Source organism: Apus apus, chromosome 4 (genome assembly GCF_020740795.1).
Source record: "Apus apus isolate bApuApu2 chromosome 4, bApuApu2.pri.cur, whole genome shotgun sequence".
NCBI classification, from domain to species: Eukaryota; Metazoa; Chordata; class Aves; order Apodiformes; family Apodidae; genus Apus; species Apus apus.
In genome coordinates, this window is record NC_067285.1 from 90,861,292 (window position 1) to 90,884,343 (window position 23,052).

At 40.2% G+C, this 23,052-nt stretch overlaps 1 protein-coding gene across 10 annotated transcripts in view; it reads left to right on the forward strand.

Annotated features, from left to right (window-relative positions):
- APBB2 (amyloid beta precursor protein binding family B member 2) overlaps window positions 1-23,052 on the forward strand; it is a 160,408-nt gene that overhangs the window by 57,367 nt on the left and 79,989 nt on the right. For all 10 annotated transcript variants that reach the window (XM_051616923.1, XM_051616926.1, XM_051616930.1 and 7 more), the window contains one exon: window positions 3,729-4,526. In XM_051616923.1, the coding sequence (XP_051472883.1) occupies window positions 3,729-4,526 (798 nt within the window). The remainder of the gene's footprint in view (window positions 1-3,728; window positions 4,527-23,052) is intronic.

Here is a 23,052-nt window from a genome sequence, read left to right on the forward strand (position 1 = left end):
CACATTGTAGTGGTCAACGTATATTAATTTGTATCTCTAGATGTGTTTCTAAGCATTAGGAGTATGTAGTTGAGACTGTGATTTGTTTTATAAAGTAAGCAAGCTAAATCTTTAATGAATTGCTATGATAGATCTTCTGCCTACTTAAGTGCTGTCTTTAAGCACCAACGTTTTAATAATGTATTATTATTTCCTGTAATTACAAAGTCCCAATTATTGTTAGTCTTCCACCAGAGTCCAGTATTTTGTATTATAATACTCTATTTTTTACTCACAACTTAACATGGTTTGCCTGCTTTAGCTGAGATACATCTGTCAACTCAGTGATTCCTGGTCTGCTTGTCCATTTGTGTTTGCTTTTCCGCAGAAGACAGAGCAGTTGAAAAAAGGGTACTCTGTGCCAGTAGCATTGTCCTTGCTGGTGGCCAGGCAGCGTGAGGAGCTGCTCAAGAAGGGGGACAGGGTGTGCCTGCAGCAGGCTTCTTGGCTGCAGGACCCTTGGCACAGGGTGTTGCGTAGCGGGTGGGGAGCACAGCACCAGTGTGTGTTTGGTACCGCTGTGGTCAGGGGAGTCACGGTCGGTGGGAGAGACAAAGTAAAAGATACAGGAAGGAAGTCAGAGATTGGAATTTTGGTCTTGAAATTACAGGCACAGGAAGAAGTTGCATTTCCTCAAAGTTTTTAATTAGTAAGTTGCTTCCTTTGGGAAAAGTCATGTGTTTGGATTATCACCATGTCCTGTATAAAGGCGGAGACACCGGCTATTGCTCGTTCTTCTTACGTCATTTTACTATGCCATTTAGGGGTGGTTTTTTTTCAGTGCGTTTAAGCATTTACAACATTCAGACATTTTCCAGCACTTGAGTTAGTCCCAGTCTGGTAGCAACTTCTGCCCTTGAGGTACAAGATTTGCACCTTCTCATGTGTATTTCTTACTGTCTTTTTGCCTCTTTTGTTGCTTCCCTTTTACCCACCTTTCTGTTCCTGAGAGTGGAGGGATGCCGGCTGCACATACTGCAGAGCATAGCTGGGAGTGCAGGGTGACTGCCAATGAGCAGGCATCTGTCACTTGAGAGGGCAGCCTGCTTCTCTCTGTGCAGTCCTTTTACTGTTCACATGGTCATTGATCATTTTATCATGATGATTTGATCACTTGGTCATTTGAAAGGGGATCAGGGAAGGAAGGTTTTATCTAGTGAAAGGTTCATTTTGACATTTTTCTGCTGATGATCATACACAAGCCAAATTTAGCACCGAACTTACAAGCACTGCTTGGGTCATAAAGACTTCCAGAGGCTTTGGCTCAGTCATTGATCCATGTGCCAATGTTCGTCATAAATCCATGGAGGAGCTCTATCAAGCAGATAAGTAAAACAATACATTTTGTTTCACTGTTTACTTATTCTTACAATATTTTTAAGAAGTGGCAAATTGGCTGAAGATTATCTGGCAGACAGATACTTAAGCTTTATCTAAGAAGATTATTTTTTAGCAAATTTGTTCAGTGGTAAAAATAATGGCAAACGTTGCATGAAGCAGCTCACTTGTAACAAAGAACAAAAATAAATTCCAGTCTTGTCTCAGATTGTGACCATTATATTTATTGATGAAAAAAAATAATTGCTTGTTTTTACTTGCTGAAACACAAATAAAACAGAAGCTAGTGAAACCCGTAGATATGGTACACTTCCATAACTTCTAAAGGTCAAGCAGTGGGTCAAAATTATCCTATCAATCTATTTTTTTGTCTGACTTCTGGATTCTCAGACTTTGAACCAATGCAGAAAAAATATTAACCAGCCATCCACAAACACAAGCCATTTTGGGTTTTTAAATTAAAACATGTCCTTTGGTAACATTACGTTGGATCAGATGTGACCTCGCTTGCTTTAGACTTAGTTGCTTTTAGGCAAGATGTAGAAAGCAACATGGATTGATGCAATTGAGAAGTACATTTACAAAGTTTCTTTAAATTATGGTTGTATTTTGGGAGTCTTTTGTGGCTGAGGCTGCAATTGTATATAGGATGTTTGTTAACTCTAACCTAAGCTGATGGCTTTTGTACAGTGTGGTGGGGTGATTTGTCTTCTGAAGAATTTGCAGTTGGTCTAGGCTGACTGACTGGTGCAAATTTAGTTTAAATTCTGTTTTGAACAAGTTTTAGAAGTTGGTCTGGGTGGGTGGTTCAGGGAGCAAAGGGTCTTGGTCTACTTGATTTTAAATGAGTGGGACTTACAGTTGAAGTGTGTGGCTTTGACAGCGTGTTAAAGAGAACACTAGCAACTGTGTGTGCACTTTTAAGTAAGGTTGTGAAGTGCTTCTTCTCATTCTGTGTTTAAGTATATGTTGTTTTTTTTTTAAAAATATACATAATCTCTTGTAAATCTGTACAGCAGTCAGTTCTGTCATATATCAAATATACAAGGATGCAGCACAACTCAGCAGGAATGATATGTCATCAGCTACCTCAAATTATACCTTTCGCTCCTGGATAATTCCCAGGTACATTTTCATGTTCAATATAAGCAGTCAGTGATAACTGAGAATTAAAAACAACAGAAAGGCTGTTTCATGCAGTGGCAGATGGGAGTGATTTCTTAATTGGCATCTTATTTGGTTCCCAGGTGTCAAACAACAGTAACTACTACAGTATGTTAATTGAGGTGTTCATGGAGTATTTGTGCGGATTAGTGGGAGCCATAGGTAGGAAGTACAGGAACAAATGAGTTAAAAAAAATATATATGCTTTTAATAGTTTTCTTAATTGTCTAAAAATCTGCTTTCTCAACAAACTTAATATTTTTCAAAATATAAACTATGCTCCTGGCTAATAAAAATCAGAAAGTTGCAGAAAAGTAGACAAAGTAATTATTTTACCTAACTGTGGAATATGTGTACTCTGCCCTAGAATGTATGTTTTATCTTTAAGTGTGACCTTTCTGAGCTGTAGAAACAGTGAGTTCATCTTCATCTCTGTAGCAGCCCTTTAAAAGGTTGATTGAATTAGAGCAGGATATTTTGTCAAGGGATTCCCCCAGCCTCCCCCCCCCAAATCAAACACAGTATTGTGAAATAGTCTTCTTTTTTGTACTCCCTGCCTTCTGAGCCTATACTTCCCTCTTCTGGGAAAAAAACCAAACCAAACCAAAACAAAAAACCCAAAACATAAAAAAGAGTGGAGAGAAATGCAAGAGGCCACAGCTGACTGGCCAGTCAGGCTTAAAATTAACATTACTTGAGCTCTACTCCAGACGAACAGCACCTGCCTGTGGGCTGCTTAGAAATTTCTACAATTTTCAGCTTCCTAATGATGAACACTCAAGGAGCTCTCTTCCTCCTCAGGGGAGGTAAAGGTGAAATAGTAAAATGAAATGGTGGTAAGGACAACTTCTGGACTCCCAAGCAGTTGCAACAGGCAGCTCTTCTGTCCCCAAGCCTGCTGCAACAGAATCAGACATGAAAAAACTGCCTTAAAACTACCTTGCATATGGTCAAGCTTTCTGCTTTTTCTCGGGTTTGTGGTCCTGATGATCTATCTATATCTTTCTGCCTCTGTTTTTCCTTATTTGGTAAGTTAAGCTGTTGTCTTTTCTCTTACTCACTTCAGGTTGTGGTAATTTTCCAACTATAAAGCAATTATGTAAAGTGCTGCATCCCTTTACCAGAAGCTCTAGCAAAATAGTGTATGTAATGAATGTGTTTCACGACAGTTTCTTTTGCATTTCTAGTTGATTCTGGCGTGGACGCGTTGGCGTTTATGGCAAGCAGCAGCACGACGGATGTTGTGAACCGCAACAACCCCGCCACCCCGCCGAACACCCTGAACCTGCGCTCCTCACATAATGAACTTCTGAATGCGGAGATCAGGCACACAGAGACCAAGAACAGCACTCCTCCAAAGTGCAGGAAAAAATATGCACTGACTAACATTCAAACAGCCATGGGTCTTTCTGATCCAGCAGCTCAGCCCCTTCTGGGGAACACCTCTGCCAATATAAAGCTTGTGAAGAATGGAGAAAACCAGCTCAGGAAAGCTGCCGAGCAGGGACAGCAGGATCCCAACAAAAACCTCAGTACCACTACAGGCATAAACATAACTTCTGAGAAGTTTGAAGGCAAAGAGCCGATCCCACAGGATTCCTCTGGCTGTGAAATATTACCCTCACAGCCAAGGAGGACCAAGAGCTTTCTGAATTACTATGCGGATCTAGAGACATCTGCTAGAGAGCTAGAGCAGAGTTTTGTTGCAATGGAAGATAACTCTGCACAAAGCAACAGCCAGGCTTCTACTGTTATTGTCAATGGGGAAGTCCTGCCCCGGAAACAAAACAAGATGCCAAGCCCAGAGGATGGCCAGGTTGCCACAGTGTCATCAAGCCCTGAGACTAAGAAAGACCACCCAAAAACTGGGGCCAAAACAGATTGTGCCCTCCATAGGATTCAAAACCTGGCCCCAAGTGATGAGGACTCCAGCTGGACTACACTGTCCCAGGACAGCGCCTCGCCAAGCTCACCCGATGAAACAGGTATGCAAGCAAAGGCTGCTCACTGCTGCTGTTTTAGAAAAATGTTATTACTTAACTCCTCTCAGCTGGTGGCTGGAAGGAGGGAGGTCATTTATCACTACTTTTGGTGGGGACATGGATTGCATTGAAATGCAAGCACTGTGCTTGCACACAGCTCCTTGCCCACTTGGGAACGCTTGGCCTCCTGCTCAATCCTAGCAGCTCTACTCCTGCTTTAGGAATGCACCAGTGAATGCTACAGGCAGGGACCTAAAAATATGCTAACTGCACCTTTTACTAGGTTATAAATAATTGCTCTTCACTTATCAATGGGCACATGTTGTGGGAAGTACACGATTGCTGGAGATGCCAAACTACTGACAGCTGCCTACACATGACCAACATTTTTCTGAGCAATTATTTTTAAGTTTAGCAAAGATTCTTAATTTTTTAATTAAAATCTTAGTGAATGTGTCCCTCCTCTGCTCTGAGTAATATAATGAAATTCTTCTGTTTAAAAAAAATTCCTCCTAGACTTTCGGTCATACAGAAGCTGAAACCATGGCTTTTCTTATTTTGAAAGCCTGAGCTCATTAATTACTTGAACAGCAGTAATGAGTTCTGCACTGGCTCTGTTGTGCTATACAATGCATTTGTATTATTGTTAGAACTCTAGAGATCTCATTTACTCTAGTTAATGGACTTTGTAACATTTTTTGTCTATCCAAGCCAGTATATAAAGGTACAACTTTGTCAAAATGAGGGGAGGCAATCTGATTCTCGGGTGATGTGCATCTAAAGAAGTTCATCATACGTTTTTCACATTTTAAGTGATAATGTTACTGCATGGCAGAGCTTATATACTACTTGAAGGCCACTATCGTCCAAATCCATAGCTGTTCTACATGTCAGTCATGCATAATTATGATAATAGTGATTTTTATTTTAATGTGTATGGTTTTTTTAAATGGCAACCATAAATCCCCACTATGTGATATATAATGTGTCTTCTGATCTTCTTTTTAATATGTAACAAACCTTTACTGTTGAGAGAAAATTTTCATAAAGTCACCTCTTCATGTGCAAAATGAAAAAGTTTTTTGTTTACTAAAATTTTTGAGTTAATATTATTTCTTGGGATACTTCATATAATGTGTGTGACGTAATTGATAACTGTTTCTGGAGAAACTATCAATAGGAGGTATTTAGATAGCTTAATGCTGAGCTTGTTGGCTCCTTCAGCCTTTCTAAATGCCCCAGGTTTGGCAATGAGAAACTATGGGTAGGAAATTTATATTACCTGAAAACTAAAATAGAGTAACTTCAAGTAGTGCAATTAAGTAAGGGTGGCCTAAGATGCTAAGAGCTAGCCTAAGCTTTGTTTGTTTTTAAATAATGTGTTTAAAATTTTCTTTCAACATGTATTAACCACTGTGTGATGTATGAGCTCCTTCAGCACTTGGGGGGATTTTCTGAGTTGTTTAGAGGTGTTGTTAAGTTTGCTTATTTAAGTAACCAAGTGTTATCTGGGCTGTGGTTTGTTTGCACTACAGAAATAAAGGGCAACTTGCTCCTGCTGAATATGAGGAGTTTCCTAGTTTAAAAAAAAAAAAATAAAATTAAAGGTTACCAATTAAAAAGCCCTCACAGCTCACCACTCTTCTAAAGCAGAATAAAGTTGGTTTTTTTTTAATTCTCTGCAGCCTTTGCCATACTAGCAACCAATCTATTTATAAACAGTTATAGAAAAACAGATGTACAGCTATATGAGTTCAGTCTCTGTAGGAAAAGAGATAAAAATAACCAGAAGGGTCTTGGAAAACCTAAAAATTGCCTTTCAGGATTGAAGTGGTAGAGGTGTTTCTTTGTCATCCCTATGGTCACTGTTAGAGAGCACTGCATAGGACATAGGAGCTGTCGTAGGGGGTTGAATCCATGGTTTTAAGATGCCTGTGTATTTAAGTATTTGTGGACTCTAGGAACATGCAACTGTTGCAACTTACAGACACCCATCTCCTGGAATTTTTTGCTATCCTGAATTTACCCCCACTCTGATAAAATAGTTTTGTTAAGCATTTCCAGTTTCTTTCCAAAATGGAGTATCAATTGACAGGTCAAAAGAGAGCTAAGAAATGAAATGCTGAGTTGCCACGTATGCCAGGACAGCATTTAGATATGATAAAACAGGCCAGTTTTTCTGCCTCCCCTGCAGCTCATTCTGAGAGGCTGAAAAGAGGGGGTGCAAAAGGCAATGCTGCTGGTGAAGAAAAAACCAAAATCAGAACTGGTGCAAGTATCTCCAGGCTTATTCATTTGAGGGTAAATTTTGTAGTTGTTCTCAGGAGCTCCAGCCTTTTCAGTGTGAGTAGTGTGCCATCCCTGAGCAAGTTCGTAGATCTCCAAGGATGTTTTAAGGGTAATAAAATAAGAGGTGAAATAAAAATTGAGTAAATTAACTGTATTAAAAGTATCTTTTTTTGAGGCAGCATCAAGAACACTTCAGTGTTGTGCATTCTAATCACGTGTGCCTTTTCAGTCTCCTCAAGAGTTGCCTGAGTTGCTGTGGTGCTCATCAACAATGGTGGCCTCTCACCATGCTAGGTCAAGCTATGGGAGTTAGCCATTGGGTGCTACAGCAGTGGGTGGAGTTGGAAATTCTGCAGAAAATCAAGTAACACTTGGTGCTTCCTGAAATCCCTTGCACTCTTTTGCCATGCTGGGTACAGAGAAGTATTTTTCCACAAGCAGAAAATACATCCAGTGCACTTATGTTAGTGGTAGTTGATTGAAAACCTGGGAGGTTCCCAGAGGGTTGTATCTAGTCCCTCTGAGTTTATGGAGTAGATGCAAGAGCTCACATTTAGGGGTAGGCAGGAAGAAAGAACCTGAGAAAGCAAGGATTGGTGGTATCTCATCTCTCTTGTGATTGCCTGATCTGGTTTAAACACCACTTCAGCAGAGGTTTTTCCCCAACCTGCTCAGGCCATCTGCTCCAAACGCATGTGGTGCTTTCCTCTGCACTAGATCTTTCCAGTCCTCTTAGTGTTGTCTTTCATTCCTTGTTGTCCCTATGTGCCAGCATGGTTGCAAGGAAGCCTACCCTGCTGGGGCATCATGTAGTGACCCCTGGTTGTACCTGTCCTGAAAGCCTGAGATTTTCTGCACACTGGGACTTCTCGCTGCCACTGCATCTGGTTGGGAGGAGGACATCTTGTGGGCTCTTCACAGCTCAGTACTCTCCGACCCTTGCATGTATGCTTCAGTAATAAATGTTAGGGACCGAAGGGAGAAAGGTATCTGGGACAAAAACCTGAAGTTTTAGTCATATGGCTTCTGGGAAGGGAAAAAAAAGACACAGTTTTAAGAACAGTTAGTCCATTACAGAGTGTAATCTAGCAGATACCTGGAGGATTATTAATATTCACTCCACAGATTATATTTAGCATCTTAGTATACATAGGAATATGACAGCATTCTTATTTAGAGGACAGTCTTGAAAATTGCAATATATCACTTCAGGGATTCTGCATTGTTTTATTGTCTTCTCTCCTCTGTTAACACAATTTGTTACTCAAATCCTGGAAAACTCAAGGCTGTTTTGTGGTATTCTGGGGTTTTTGTTTGGTTTTGAGGTATGTAATTTAATGGCCCTGAAAAATTAACTCTTAAACTTAATTGTTTGCAGTTAGGATGCATTGCTTATTGGACAAAATCCTCCTAAACTCTCCTTAAGGCAGGATACTTTTATTTGTGGTCTAATGAAAAGGTGTTTTCAAGACTCTACTCTTTTTCTGAATAATGAGGCAAAATGAAACAACCCAGTTTAAAGATACCAAACAACTGAGTGGGTATTAAATATTAGTACTGTTGATTAGTGATGTTGTTAGAGAAGTGTAACAGGGACACCTTGGACTGCAAGCCCAGTGCAGTGTACGAATTGTGTTTTGAGGAAATCATTTTCTCCTCCAAAGAGATTATCTATATCTGCTTCTTGAAAAGAGCTACATTGACTTAGACATTCAGAGGTTTTTCATTTATTAGGACTTTTAGCTTTCCTCCACCGGCCTCAGGACCAACTGCACCCATCCAGCTGCCACTGCTGTTATTCAGAGAGTGAAAACGAGCACCAGATATTATTATAACTGCAAATGGCACAGAGCTGATCTTAAATCACGATGAATGCTTCCTTCCCCTCTCTCCTTAGCCTAGTTTCCAAAGGAAACTGTTTTGTGGTTTTACACCCTCTACCTGTTCTTTCTCTCTGGCTCTGTGTATTTATCAGTTTCACCTACATTTTATTAATCTGTGTGGTGCCAACAGCAGGGGTCAAGTGAACACTTCAGAGCCCAAACCTAACAGAGGATGACGGTGATGCCAGTATCGTTTTCTGTTTGTGGCTTTTATTTGTGAAGCACAACAGAACTTCTGCAGAAGGCAGGCACATTTCTTTCTATCACCTGAAAATCAGTTCCAGTGGAAAGGTATCTCTCCTTAAGTATAGTGCAGCTCTCAGTGTAATAATCTCTAAGTGAATTAGGAAAGATAAGTCTCGGGGGGGGTGAAAAAAGGTAATTCTCTTTGCCTTCAAAACCAAGAAAAGTACTGGAATTTTCTTTTGCTTCCTCTTTTATCTTAATTTGAATAAAGCCATCTTCTTCCAGAGCAGAGAATACCCCTGTAATTAGGAAGTTCCCTTGCTTTCCTCAGAGCTTCAGGAGACTGTGCAGAGGCAGCAGCCTTCTCTGACTCCCCAGCTTCTTAGCCTTTGGCTCACACAACAGCTTGTTTCTCCCTCATTGAAAATGTAATTCAAAAGGATCTCAAAAGTACAACTTTTCATCTTTTTCAGGGAGTGCTGCTGCTGTGTACAACTGCCATATACCACATGCCTGTCTGCTGCTGGTCTCCTAGCAAATCCAGGAAGGCAGTTTAATAGCTGGTTACAAATAAACAAGCTCAACCCAGTGCAGAAATGACAGCAATGAGAGTGGCCCTTGGGGATCAGGAGCGTCACTCTTGCAAATAGAGCCTCTTACTCTGAAATAACAGTACATCTGGGTAGAATAGCGCTCTAATGCAATAAAAAAATAGAGCAAATCATGAACTAGCCCAGAAGACTTATGCCAATGGTCAGTTCTGCCTCTGATTTTAACCAGCATCTTTGACAAAATTAAAATGGATGTCCTCTTAAAAGCACTGTTTTTCCTCTGCAGTACCTATCTGATACAGACAACAAATATGTTATTTACTACAGAACATGTTTTCTCTGTTTCTGAGTGTGGAAGAAGATTTATGGTCATAGAAATAGATTATGCTGTGGATAGGGGTTGTAGGGTTGCAGGTGAACATCCAATTTTCAGGTTTTTGGAAATAAGAGGTTCCAGTTCACAGCCACTATGCATCCTCATGGCCTGTCAACTCTTAATGTTGGGTTTTTTTAATCCTGCATGTTACTGATAACCACATATCAGGAACAGTGCAAGTTTCATAGTCTCAGACTTGACCATTTGCTGAATCCTTAGTAGGAAATTTGATTGTTGCTGTATATATTCAGTGTTTCTGTCGGTGACATTCTTTATGTGGAGTAACTTAACTGCATGTTTATCTTCCTTTTAGCTACCTCTGTAAGAGGATTTTAGGGAAGAAAAAGTAAGCTATTTTAAAAGAAATAAAGCCTAAAGGGCCACATGGTTGCAGAATGTTCACAATAATGATCAGCATTCAAAGTCTACTGGTAGAAGGCCACAAAATAAATTGAACTTGATAGTAAATTGAACTTGAAAGGTGTCTGTCTCGAGTACATTCTGCTGCTCGCATTTGCACAGGGAGGCCACTTGCTGCATTTGGGTAGTCAGGTTGGTTTTACCTGCGGTTCTCAATGGACCTACCTAAATCCGTATCTTGAACGCTTGGATAAGTGCTCTGGCTGGAAACCCAAATTTTCCACAGTCAGGAGTGGTGATCAGCACCTGTTAAAATAGGTATGTATAAGTGAATTAATGTGCTTACATTCAGAAATGGTATGATATGTCCTGTATACAACAGTGATTAACATCCTCTCCCACACTTCTTACGATTACCAGAATTTGAAACTATAGAAGAGGTTTTCCAGGATGTGTTGTGAGGTCATACTTGCAGTTTCATATTTACTGTTTACCAAAAAGATAAATAATTATTCTTTATTCCATCAGAGCCATGAATTTTCCTCCCTGTTCATTCAGTTGCCTGCCTGGTATCTCTTGAAGTGCCTGGTGGTGTCCAAGACAGGCAGCAGACAGGAGGCAAGAATTAGAACTTACATTCTGAGTGAACAGCCACAGGCTAAGCAGGACACACATCAAAAAACTCTCACAAATTAATTAACCAGCTGAGTGGAGACTGTAACATCAACCCTGCAGTGTAGAAATTATTTTTTTTTCCCTTTTCTGAGTCTGGGTTTATTTTTAAAACCACTCCTTGGTTAGTCTCTGCTATATTACTCCTACAGGGTCTAGGATGGTTTGTCATACTCTTTCCAACCACAGCTCTCTCCCTGAGTGCTCCAGGGCTGAGAGAGATTCCGTTCAATGATAGTTGCTTTCTAGTGGCTGTGCTTTGAATACCAAATCATTGCTGTGCCTAGCTCAGTACTTTGGCTAAAATAGTGTCAAATGTGGCACTGTCCAAACTGACACAGCTTCATTAATTTCGATGTTATTCTGACTGAACTTCTGGCCTCTTGGTGGGAGTCTAACTTATTTTACTCTTGATATTTCATTTCTTGTTTAGTCGTTGTATTTCCAGGGATGCTTTCCTTGCTACTGTAGTGAAGCATATAATTACTAATATGAACAAAATCAGAGTGCTGCTTTGTGTAAGTGTTTTTGAGTGTTCTAAAAATGAATATTTTCTACTCAATAAAATGTATGGTTGTGGGGCAAACAAATGCCTGCAGGCCTGGCTGCTGGAACATGTGGAATACCAACAGGAGAAAGTGAAAGGCCACAATGGGGAATAGAGGTTTTGACAAAATAACATGGTGTTGTACTGCTGGCTAGGTGGAAGCTATGGAGTAGCTCACAAGATCTTCAGAGCGCTGCAGGTTTCCCCTAACTCTGTAGTGTAATTTACATTGATATATATAATGTTAAGAGCTATTAGGACATACTTTTTATACAGGACTTGTTACAGTGAAGTGAAAGACTGTTCTGTGTATCTGTATAGAAAAACTGAGTTTCAGAAGTGATGAATAGGTTAATTGTGTCTGGTACTTAACTTGAGAAACCATTTTTGGAAGCTTTTCAAGCTTCTGTTGTTTCACGGCTGGGCAGGTATAAATCTGGATCCTGCACGTCCTTTCTGAGGTTGAATGTTTTGCTTAAAAAGCTCTTCTTTGCCTAGGATTGTGTGTCTTCACAGGTCTCTCTTGAAACCATGGAAAGAGTTCAGGTCCAGTCAGACACAGGACCAAATAAATAGGAATGGGGACAACAAACCACAGAAGAGAAAGTAAATAAGGTAGTGAGGGAAAAGTCAGGATCCTGATGGCTCTTTCAAAGGGATGGTAAGGCAGGAGGTTGCACAAAAGAAAAACCACCATCAACTAATATCAGATTAACCACCCCTCTTTTAAAAAAAAGTACCCAGTTCATAAAGCTGTGGAAGTAATAACAAATTACAACCAAAATCGATTCAGTAAACCTCTGCCTCAGCACTTCTGAATGCTGCATAGAACTCAAGCCAAACTTCAGTCCACCTGATTGATCATTTAAAATGGATGTAGAAATCTCTGGGAACAGAAGGAAGAAAAAGTGTTACCTTTGGGAGGACTCTTAATGTGCTGGCTGCTGTTCATTGAGGCAAACTGAGAATATGGCTATTATCTGCTAGGTGGGTTCTGTGTGCTCCAGAGCTCTTTGCAGCCTGGTTGGGTGGTTGGTTGTTGTCCTCTGTGCTCCTGTATCTCAGCCGCAGGAGGTGTGGTAAAGAAACAGTATTGCCACTCAGCAGAAGGAGTGTCTAGTCTTTGCAGTGGCCCCCACAGCTTTTGGAGGATTTCACAGTTGCTGGGGAAGCAATTCAGCTAGGGGTACCATATTGGGGATGGCTGATACAGTTCTGGGAGTTTCCTACTCAGAAGTGATTCTTGCTTCTCTGCAGCTACAGAGTGGAAACCCGAATCCTGGGCTGCTGCTGTTGTTTCTCTCAGCATCTGCAGCAATACCAGCGTCGGGCCCTGGTAGCAACGGTGAGCTTGTCTCACTGCTGCTCCCATCAGCAGAGAAAGCCAATGGGGGAATAAAAAGAATTGTGGGGTGGGGAGGAAGGTAGAAAGGGTTGGAAGATGGAAGTGTGACCTGAAGGCTTGTTGAAAGGAAGGACCCAATGGAGGCACAGTCAAGAGGAGAGTAACTGCAGCTGTGGAGATAAATAAGAACATGGCACAAACTGGGAAAAAGCTGGAATAAGCAGGAGCTGGAAGCAAGCAGGGGTGTTTGTAGTCAGGACGTTAGGCAAGCAGCACTAGGAACAAAGACAGCGACAATAAATAGGATGGACTAAGATTGAGAGTAAAGCAGCAGAAGTGAATATTGAGGAATTTGCATGTGCTTGAGGCTGGGATGTCGTTTCACATAAATTCTGAAAACTTCAAGCAAAATCAGGGTGAAAGTTATTTAGCATTGAAGTACTGTTAAGAGAAAGTAAAATCCTAGATTGTATTCAGGTGCTGGTGGAAGGAGATGTCTGTGCAGTGAAGGACACAGACCTAAATTCCCCTTGAGCTCCTGCCCTGCTATTTTTTGCACCTGTAGATATTTCTTTTAATCTTCCCAAGTCAGCAGCTCAAGTATCTCAGTGCACTGGTTGCTCATGTGCTTAACTCTCACACAAGTCTGCTTTAGTAGTTTGAAATTTGATTCAGCTTTAATGAATGACATGGGATTGGCTGAATTGGGGTTGTGGGTCCGTTGAGTCACAACTGTGTTGTTGCAAGCGGCCATATTAAGTGCACAGAACCTGTAGTGTGTACCACCAAGACCTGGACTGTAGGGTGCTGCAGGCAACCCTCGGTTCATTGCTTTTGCATTAAGAGCAGGCGGGTGGATTCAGGGCAGTACCAAGCCATCTCCATGGGCCTGGAAAGGTCTTGTATGATTGGACTTGGCATGCTGCAGAGACCTTGCTCTGAACTCAGTCCTTGCTTGAGAGCGGATGTATGGTATCTGCCTTAAGGGACATGAAGCCTGTTTTAAGCAATCCCATGAAAGCACACACATTTGCCATTAAGGCTCAATTGCTCAATTTGGAGATGTATGGAGCCTCCGGGTACTCAGCGTTAGGTCATAAATGTCCAATATCAGGATCCCACAGAGCTCAAGATAATGACAGTGAGTGGGTTTCTTGCAGTGTCGGAGATCTGGATTTCTAAAGCCTAGCAGTGTGTGTCCTCTAGTTTGCACAGTAGATTTCTCCATGGTACTCAAGTGATGAGAAGTCTGAAGGGGGAGAGAAAATCCCAATCTGAAGCATATGTGTTTTTTTTCTCCCTGCTTGTAGTGTCTCTGGGGCATTTTTATCCTTTTCTATGTGGTGGTGTGTTACAGGGATTGTTTTTAACCACTGTTTGTTATTTTGATCACTTTATATGTACATAATTTGATACACAGGACCAGTTAATTTCCTACTATGATTTTAAAGCAAAAGCTTTGAAGTAGTCACTCTCAGAACTATCCATGATTCTGTTTCTTAATGAAACTATTTTTTTCCTAAACCATGGCATAATTTAATATTATCTAAATTAATTCCTTTTAGCTTTTTTAATTGCTTTTGAATTGAAATACTGCAGGGCTAAATTTAAATACAAAATATTTCCACAGTTATTAACTCAGAGATAGTGGCAGTGCACTGAGTGACAGGTATAGTAGCACACTCATAATACTCAGGTAAGAGTTGTAACTCTGTAGAGGACATTTCTTGTTTGCAAATAGCTGTTAAGATACTCTAAATCTAAAATGGTGGCTTCTTTTACTTTTTGGAAGCGGATTTTTTACTCTTTCCTAGAGATAAGTTTTCAGTAAGGAACAAAGGAGCCCATCCCTCCTCCCCTTCTCAAAGTGAAAGCCAAAATGCACAACTCAGACTGGCCAAATTAATTTTTAAATTAGAATACATTCCCATTCAGACTTTAATTTTTCTTCCAGTCTGCAAGAAAGAGACAGTCAAGTTACCTTGGCCGTTTCGGCTGACATGGTTCTTGGCTTTGCTTAAATTATTGATTATAGCAAGGGGAGGGACTTGCGGTGAGACCAGTGCTCTCACTAATAAAAGCCTTTCACTAAATCAATTTCTACCATTGCTGCAGTGCAACTTTGGGGAGTCGGAGGTTCGCAGTCTTTAGAAGAATTTTGTTTTCAAAGAGTGGATCTTTGCCATACATTTTTCCAAGCCTTTTCTTTTCATGTTTATTCAGGAAGCTAAGGAGAGAAAAAAATACATATAGATAGATAATTTCCAGGGGTTGATTTGCAGGGTAAGGGGCTGTTCTGTTCCAAAGTTGAGCTGATTAAATCTTGATGGCTTGTGGGCTAAAAGTACTGATTCAAAAGCTTGTCTCCCGAGCAGAGTCAGTCAGAAAATACATCAGTGTCTTGCAAGCTGGAATCATTTCAGTAGAGAATGCACTGTATGCACGGACTGTTGTAATTCCTGTATAGCCATCGCTCTCATTTTTTCCTGGCTTACAAGAAAATGCAGTCATTTATATGTTCAACATGTGGTGTTTCCTCTGTTACACCTACCAGCAGTTAAATGGGGATGGCTTTTCTCCCACCCAAAGCACCATTCCTTGTTAGATCCTTATAAGTAAGTGTCTGTTTAAACATAGCAGTGTATTTTCTCATATTTGAGTTGGAGATGCTATACAGAAGAATATGAAGTTGTTGGGACAAGTATATAGCAAATTTGAAGGATGCTGGTAGCAGATCAGTACATGTTGACCTACACAGGAGCATCTAGTAACTGTAAGTAACTCTGCTTTTCTATTTTACTTTTTCATAGCTCTGGTTGACAATATCACATAGCTCTGGATATTGAATAAAATTATTCCCTCTCTCAATAATATTGTGCTCAGTGGAAGATGGCTGGTATCTGGCAGCTTAAGTTGCAGAGTATATAATATATAGTTAATACTGGACAAGGATCTTGCTGAATGCTGAGAATTTCAATACAAATACAACAAATGTACTTCTTTATGGGAAGCTCCTCATTCCTAAGGTTATCTAATCCTACAGTTACTTCACAGGAAAAATGCAGTTTCTTAAAAGAAGCCGCTTCAGTAGTAGGGTGACATAGAAGTAGAGTGACAGAAGAGTGACATTCTCTGTTCCTCCCAGTGGCCTCTGTCCACATCCACTTGTTTTTTAGTGTCAAGGAGCTGTTACAGAAAACAGTGGTGCATAGCCCAAAGTGCTTATCACTTCCCAAAGGAAACATGCCTTTTTTTGGGTGGTCGGGTGTCTCTGACTTGAGAGAGACTGTTGTTAATCTGTGACAAGGTTCAGCTGTCCCATTGCAACATCAACTGAGCACTGACTCACAAATAATTGTGGTTTTCCAGGAATAGTGCATAGAGGGGCATTGCCAATCAGGTCTCTCTCTCAGAAGTAGGTAGAGATGCTATTTTCATGTTTGGCCAGCATTTTAGGTTCACTGCTTCCAAATACTGCTAACTTTTTTGTCAGTATTTATGAAAAACACCAAAACAACTCAGACAGACAATACCTACTGATTTAAAAGTTGCGCTCCCTGCAGACTACACTTGAAATACTCTATTAATTGTAATTACTGGTTCTGTTTTTTAAACCATTCTTTTTATATATTCAAGCAGCTTTACTGTAGGTGAGGAATATGTCTTGCATTTGCACAGTAGATCTCTTGTTTTCCTCTGCTAAGCCACCCCACCTGCAGACAGGGCAAGTGGACAGACTTAGCACTGGAAGCAGAAAGGCTCTTCAGAAAGGGAGTGAGGGAAGTTTTCAGGTGTTACTCTTTTATCATTAATACATTTGTCTTACATTCTCTCTTTAATTACACAGGAAAGCTTATAAATGTGCTTTTATAAACTGTAGTACTGCTGAATAAGAATAAATGCGTCAGTTTACACCAAGAAACCAATTAAAAGCTAAATGAAAACAAAGTTATAAATTTTTCTTGAAACAAATGCACCTTGTCTGCAAACAGGGGGCTAAAAAGAATAGGTCTTCAAAAACAAGAATGAATTTTGGGTCATTTTTTTATCTTTTAGGGTTAAGCTTTCATTCTGATTTTTTCAGTTTTTCTTGAAGGGGGAACTAGGAGAATCTGTGGGTTGCAGAGAGAGTTTTTTGTTTATTTTTTGTTGTTTGTTTTTGTGTGTGTGTGTTTGTGGGTTTTTTTTATGGAAAAGCTGCAGTTTTCTCAAGATTCCAAGAGCTGGAAATTTAAAAAGTACCAGATATCACAAGACACAGGAAAAAATTGTAAGCATTTTTGTAAAAAATGCTGAAAACAAGCATAAGTTCACAAAACTAGTATGTAATTTCTCTAGTGTTTTAAAAGTAAACTTCTTCAAAGGAATGAGCTTGCATCTTCAATTCTACAATTATGAACAAACTTACTGCCTCATTTGGTAATATGTAGAGAGTCTTTTGGTAGGATGTGCTTGGTTATTTTGTGACTTACTGGTGTGTAAAGTGATGGTCGATTTAGAAGAGAAAGAAAACTGTTTTCTCCTTCTGGTAACGTTAGTGCAAAAGAGTCCATGTAAAGGCCACCAGATCAGGTTGTTTTCTCTTAGCTATTTTTCTTTTGGTTTACTACTTTATAGATGCCATGTCAGAATTGTACATTGTACTGGCCACAGTCTTTTATCTGGGCTAATTCTGTTTTCAGGAAGTAGCAGAATTCACTGAGAATTCGTTGTTAAGTGCAAAACCAGTGAATTTCTAACTAGCATCTTGCATCCAGTATGTTGTGGTCATCTCACCTTTCTATTTCTGAATTTTTCTGGAATGGAAATACATGAGGGGAAGCAGGACTTGTAAACATTTACTGACAGCGCTCTTTTGCACATTAATAACTGTCATATATAGAAGCCTGTAATTTAAGCATTGTTAGCTCTCAATCTGCTTTTAGTTACTGCTCTTTGTGGTAGTTTGAATATGTTCCTCCTTCCTTATTCATAAAGCAGACAGATGTGTTTGCTTATAATTTTTTTTTTAATATTAGATGGCACTGTACAATTTAGCATAAAAGTACCAACATCTTCCTTTTAGATCCATGTTAATATACAATTTAGGGTGACAAATATGTAAGGATAATATTCAGTCCCATAACTCCTATACTGCTGTTGCCATATGAGGTTATTGTGTATCTCAGGGTAGGAAACTGCATCTTTGTACCTATAAGAACAAATTTATAGTGGATTTCCTTCTAGGGATATGTATATCCCTGACAGCAAGCTTAGATATATTGGTTTAACGGTTCTTGTATCAGATGTGGCTTTTTAATCTGACCCAGTATAATTGTTGTGGTTATTTTTATCAAAATCTTTCAGTAATGTTAATTCCACTACTTCCAATGCAAACTAATACACTGACTGGAAGCTAGAGCTCACTTTTACAAGTTACAGAGGTTACCATTCCATTTTGTGCATCACCAGATAGTACATTAGCTTGTAACAACTGTATTAAGCAGACCTGAGGCTCATGCAGTTTTTTAGCTCTTGCCTCTGGCATTGATCAGTAGCAGAAACTTACAAGAACAATGAAAACAAAAGCCAGGGCTAGCATAAAGTGGTCTTTTCCCTACTACATCTTTTTCACTTTCAGCAATTTCTGGGTTTAGTGCTTTCAGACTTGGTATGTCTTTCATGTTACGTCTTTCATGTTAACTTTCATTAATTGCTCTTGATAGAGTTTTCTAACGTGAGTTTGTTTAATAATTTTTGGTCTAATTTGTATTTCTGGCATCCGCAACATCCTGTGACCATGAGGCCTATAATTTAATTATGTGTTGTATGAAAAAGTACTTCCCTATGAAATTGCTCTCCAATAATTTCATTACGTGCCCATTGATTTTTTTCTGTTATAGGAAGCATTAAATAACAGTGAATGATAATTTCCTTTCCATTCATGCCTTCTTCCCACCATTCATGATTTTACAGATTTCTGTGACATCTTTCCCTCCTCCTTATATCCATTTTCCAAGCTTGCAAGTCCTACTACACTCAGTGTGTCTGCCTGCAGAAGTAATTTTTTCTGTCTGTGTCTTTTTCTAGTTCTTGTACATCAGTTTTTATAATAGGGCCGGTGGAAGTGCGTGCACTAGTGCTGCGATAGTTCAACTCTACATTAAAACAGTAGGCATAAGGATTTTTGTTTTGATCTTAGTAACATATAACTTCATCTGGTCCTGCAGAATGGTAAAATTAATCCCTCCTTTTTTATCTCTCAAATGCATGTCTGACGTAGGACTCCAGATGTGCGTTAGGTTTGTTTCCGTCTACTGCTCGCTAAGCTAGACTCACCAGGCTGATTGGTGACATGGTTATTTTTCTGAATTTTCTTCTCATTCTTGTCAGTGGTTATGTCAGAGATAGAATTTCTGTTTCCTTAAATATAGATTTCTGAATCTAGCTTCAGCTATGTGTATAAATGCATCTCTGTGAAAATACATACAAAATTTTAGTGCTGGAGTGCTGTCAAGTAGACATAGGAATGAAAATAATGATATTTCTAATGCTAGATAGATGCTTCCAGAGATGATTAACATCTCTGAATTTGCTTAGTGCCAAAAGATATCTGGATGGTATGAATGAAGATTTAATAGAAAGTTTCTACCAATGCAGCAGTGCAAAATACTCTAACTTCTGGTCTACAAGAGCCCCCTGTGCACTATCTGCATCCTTCCCTCTCCCAGGGGGAGGTGAAATACAACCAGCTTCCCTGATGCTTGCATCTGTTGTCTAAAGCCCCAGTCTGTAAAGCCTTCCTGTTGAAGATGCTATATGTTGCATTTTGTATATGACTCTATGCATTGTGCAGGAGAAGGCTTCATTCAGCTGAAGCAAGATGACTTTTGAAAAGGTTAAAGTTTAAAAAGTCTCTATAGTTTGAAGGCTCAGAAGTGACGGTGAATCCATATCTTAGAAGGCCTTGACACAGCCTTTAGCTGCCTAATGTGCCCAAGCTTATCCCTTAACATCTTCACAGGCAAACTGCAGGCCTGGAGGACCAGTGCATTGCGTCCTGTGCTTGTGCAATATTTCATACTTAAGTGCCTCTAATAGCAAAAGAGAGGATTTTCACCATAATAACTTCTGCCTTTCCTTTAGTACTGTAGCAACATTAAATTAATTTAGAGGTGGGAAAACATTTGGTCTTTGGTTTCTGTGTTGGGGGAAAAAAGGAGCTTTCAGTTTATTCTCTAAAGCACATTTGACTACAGCTTTAAAGTGGAAAACTAATCCATTATATAGATCCTTAAAATGCACATTCTGGCTCTTACTGACAGTACTGAACAGACTACTTGGGTAGGATGGGGTAGGAATTACTTTTTTGCCACATCAGGAAGAGCAGCCCTTTGTGTGGGACATAAGGGGACTCTAGCACAGGATGGTGCCTGGTCTCAGTCTGTGCACTTTGATCTTGTTGGTGTTTGGGTGCATGGAAACTGCACAGATCTCAGGGAGTGCAGAGAGCCTGGATATTACTTTGGGCAAGTTATTTAATTCATCTCAGACGTCTCCTCCCACCTCTCCCCAGCTTTGTTTAAAACAGGCTTTGCACACTCCTGCCTCACAAGATTTATGTGGAGATAAAGTAATCATTTTAGTGGTGTCCTAGAATATCTGCCTCACTGTGTGTGGAACCATGCATCTGCATGGACTGAGGGATGAGCAGAGCTTGCATCTGAGATGGAAAATGTCTGTTCTTGCAGGTTTTGCTTTTTCTTGAAGCACAATATTTAATTTCAGTGAGTAACTCTATTGTAATTCAATTTTATGTTCTGTTGTCATTGAGTCATTAAATTCAGAAAAAAGGGTTTTTCTAATGCATTTGCATAGTGCTGCAAATGGAGCTGTCAAAGGAAAGCAGCCTTAATCCAGCCACCATTTGAATTGTACTGTGCCACTGGCCAACTTTCCTGGCTTTTAATTAGCCAATCATATGCACAAAACTCACTAATAAGCACTTCTCTAAAATTTCAGAATTTATCTCTGTTCCTACAGTATATTCTCCAGAGAATACAGTCCTTCCATTCTCTACCTTGTTCTCTCCTGAAGTCAGAAAGCTTAATCAGATTTTACACTAAGAAAATTAACATTTGCCAGTTATCTGACTTCTTATGCAGAATTTTTTTCTGCAGTTCCTATTCTAAAGGAAGAAGTAAATAGTGACTTCTAATCAGATTCCTTCTTCAAGTTCTACCTTACCACTTATGTCATTCAGATTGAAGAGATATTTATTAACGTCACCAAATTTAAACTGTTGAGGCTCTTTCTATTCCTCATTCGAAACAAATCTGATAAAAAGTGTGGAGTCAAAGCCTGTTGTCATTCTTCAGTACCAGGATTTGATTGCAATGTATTGTAGTTAAGTAGGGGAATAAGGTCTGTCCATCTGTCTTCTATGGTTTGAATGTAACATTTAATGCTTGGAAATAAAGCATTATGGTACAGCAGTTCCTGTGTGGAGGGTTGAGGCTGTTGAGGTGACTGTACTGCTGGGTGCCATACATTGGCACAGCATCTCCTCCTGCTCTGCAGGCATCTTGCTTCTTGAAGTCAGAAGGACATCTGTGTTTAACTGCTTTTTGTATCCATATGGACATGAGCCACCAATGTGCACTTGCAGCCCGGAAGGCATCAAAAAAAAGCATGGCCAGCATGTTGAGGAGTGTGATTCTGCCCCTTTACTCTGCACTCGTGAGACCCCACCTGGAGTACTGTGCCCAGTTCTGGAGCCTTCGACACAGAAAGGACATAGAGCTCTTGGAGCAAGTCTAGAGGAGGGCTGCAAAGATTATCAGAGGACTGGAGCACCTCTCCTATAAAGACAGGCTGAGAAAGTTTGGGCTTGTTCAGCCTGGAGAAGAGAAGGCTCTGAGGAGACCTTATAGTGGTCTTCAAGTACCTGAAGCAGGCCTACAGGAAAGCTGGGGAGGGGCTTTTTACCAGGGTGTGTATTAATAGGATGAAGGGTAATGGTTTTAAGCTGAAAGAGAGTAGATTTAGGTTAGATATTAAGAAGAAATTATTTAGTGTAAGGGTGGTGAGACACTGGCACAGGTTGCCCAGGGAGATTGTGGATGCCCCGTCCCTGAAAGTGTTCAAGGCCAGGTTTGATGGGGCTTTGAGCAAACTGGTCTAGTGGGAGATGTCCCAGCCCATGCAGGTGGCTTGGAACTAGATGATCCTTTGAAGGTCCCTTCCAACCATAGCCATTCTATGATTCCATAATATATTTTTTTTCTTCACTTACTAAGCTGTCTTTATCTTGGCTTGTGAATTTTTCTCACTTTTGCCTTTTTGATTCTCTTCCCCCTCCCACTGGTGGGTAAAGTGAGCCACCACAAAAGCATTCAAAGCCTACTGGAAAGAACAGGCAGGTAACCTCCAGAGTGGAATGAAAAGGAGTTCCAAACGAGCAAGAGCAGCATACAAATGAATATCCTGTTCACCAGTTTTGTGCATGAATGAGATACAGCCTCAAATACTGTGTGAACAAAATGTTCTGTTACCTTGGAGGACTTCTACCAACTAGTTACCACAGGAAATCAGAATAATTTGCTGAAAATGGGGGTTATGTTTCCCCTTTTCCAGGCAGTGGGAACTTCACCAGACTGCCATGAATTTTCAAATATGATGGAAAGTGGTGTTGCAACTTCATCTGCCAGCTCCCTTAGGAGCTGCAGATGGATCTTGTCAGGTCCCATGGACTTGTGCGCTTTCAGGTTCTTTAGATGTTCTCAGACCTGTTCTTCTCCTACAGTGGGTTGATCTTCCTTTTCCCAGTCTCTGCCTTTGCGTTCTGTGATTTGGATGGTGTGGCCAAAGACCTTACTGGTGAAGAATGATAATTATAATTATAAAATAGTTATAAAGAACAAGTGATGCAAACTGACCATCTCCCACCAGAAGACTGATGCCTAGCCAGTCTCTGGCTGGGAGAAGAGTGAGTAAGAGAGAGGGTCTCAGCCCTGTGCAAGCACTGCTCAGCAAGTAGCTAAACCACTGGTGTGTTTTCAACATTTGTTCTGGTCACAGATGTAAAATACAGCACCTTAGAGGCTGCTGTGAAGAAAATTTCATTTCATCCCAACCAGACCCAGTACATCCTCTTAATTGCACAACTCTCCTAATGTTTATCAGCCCTCTTAATCAAGAGGCAAAGATCTCACACAGTCAGGTTTGTGCAACAGCTGTACAGTGTGCCTTATCTATTGATCAGCCTTGGCTCCAACTGAGGTAGTCCTTCCACTATGTCTATCATTTCATGTTGCCACCACTGCTTCACCTGGCTAAGCA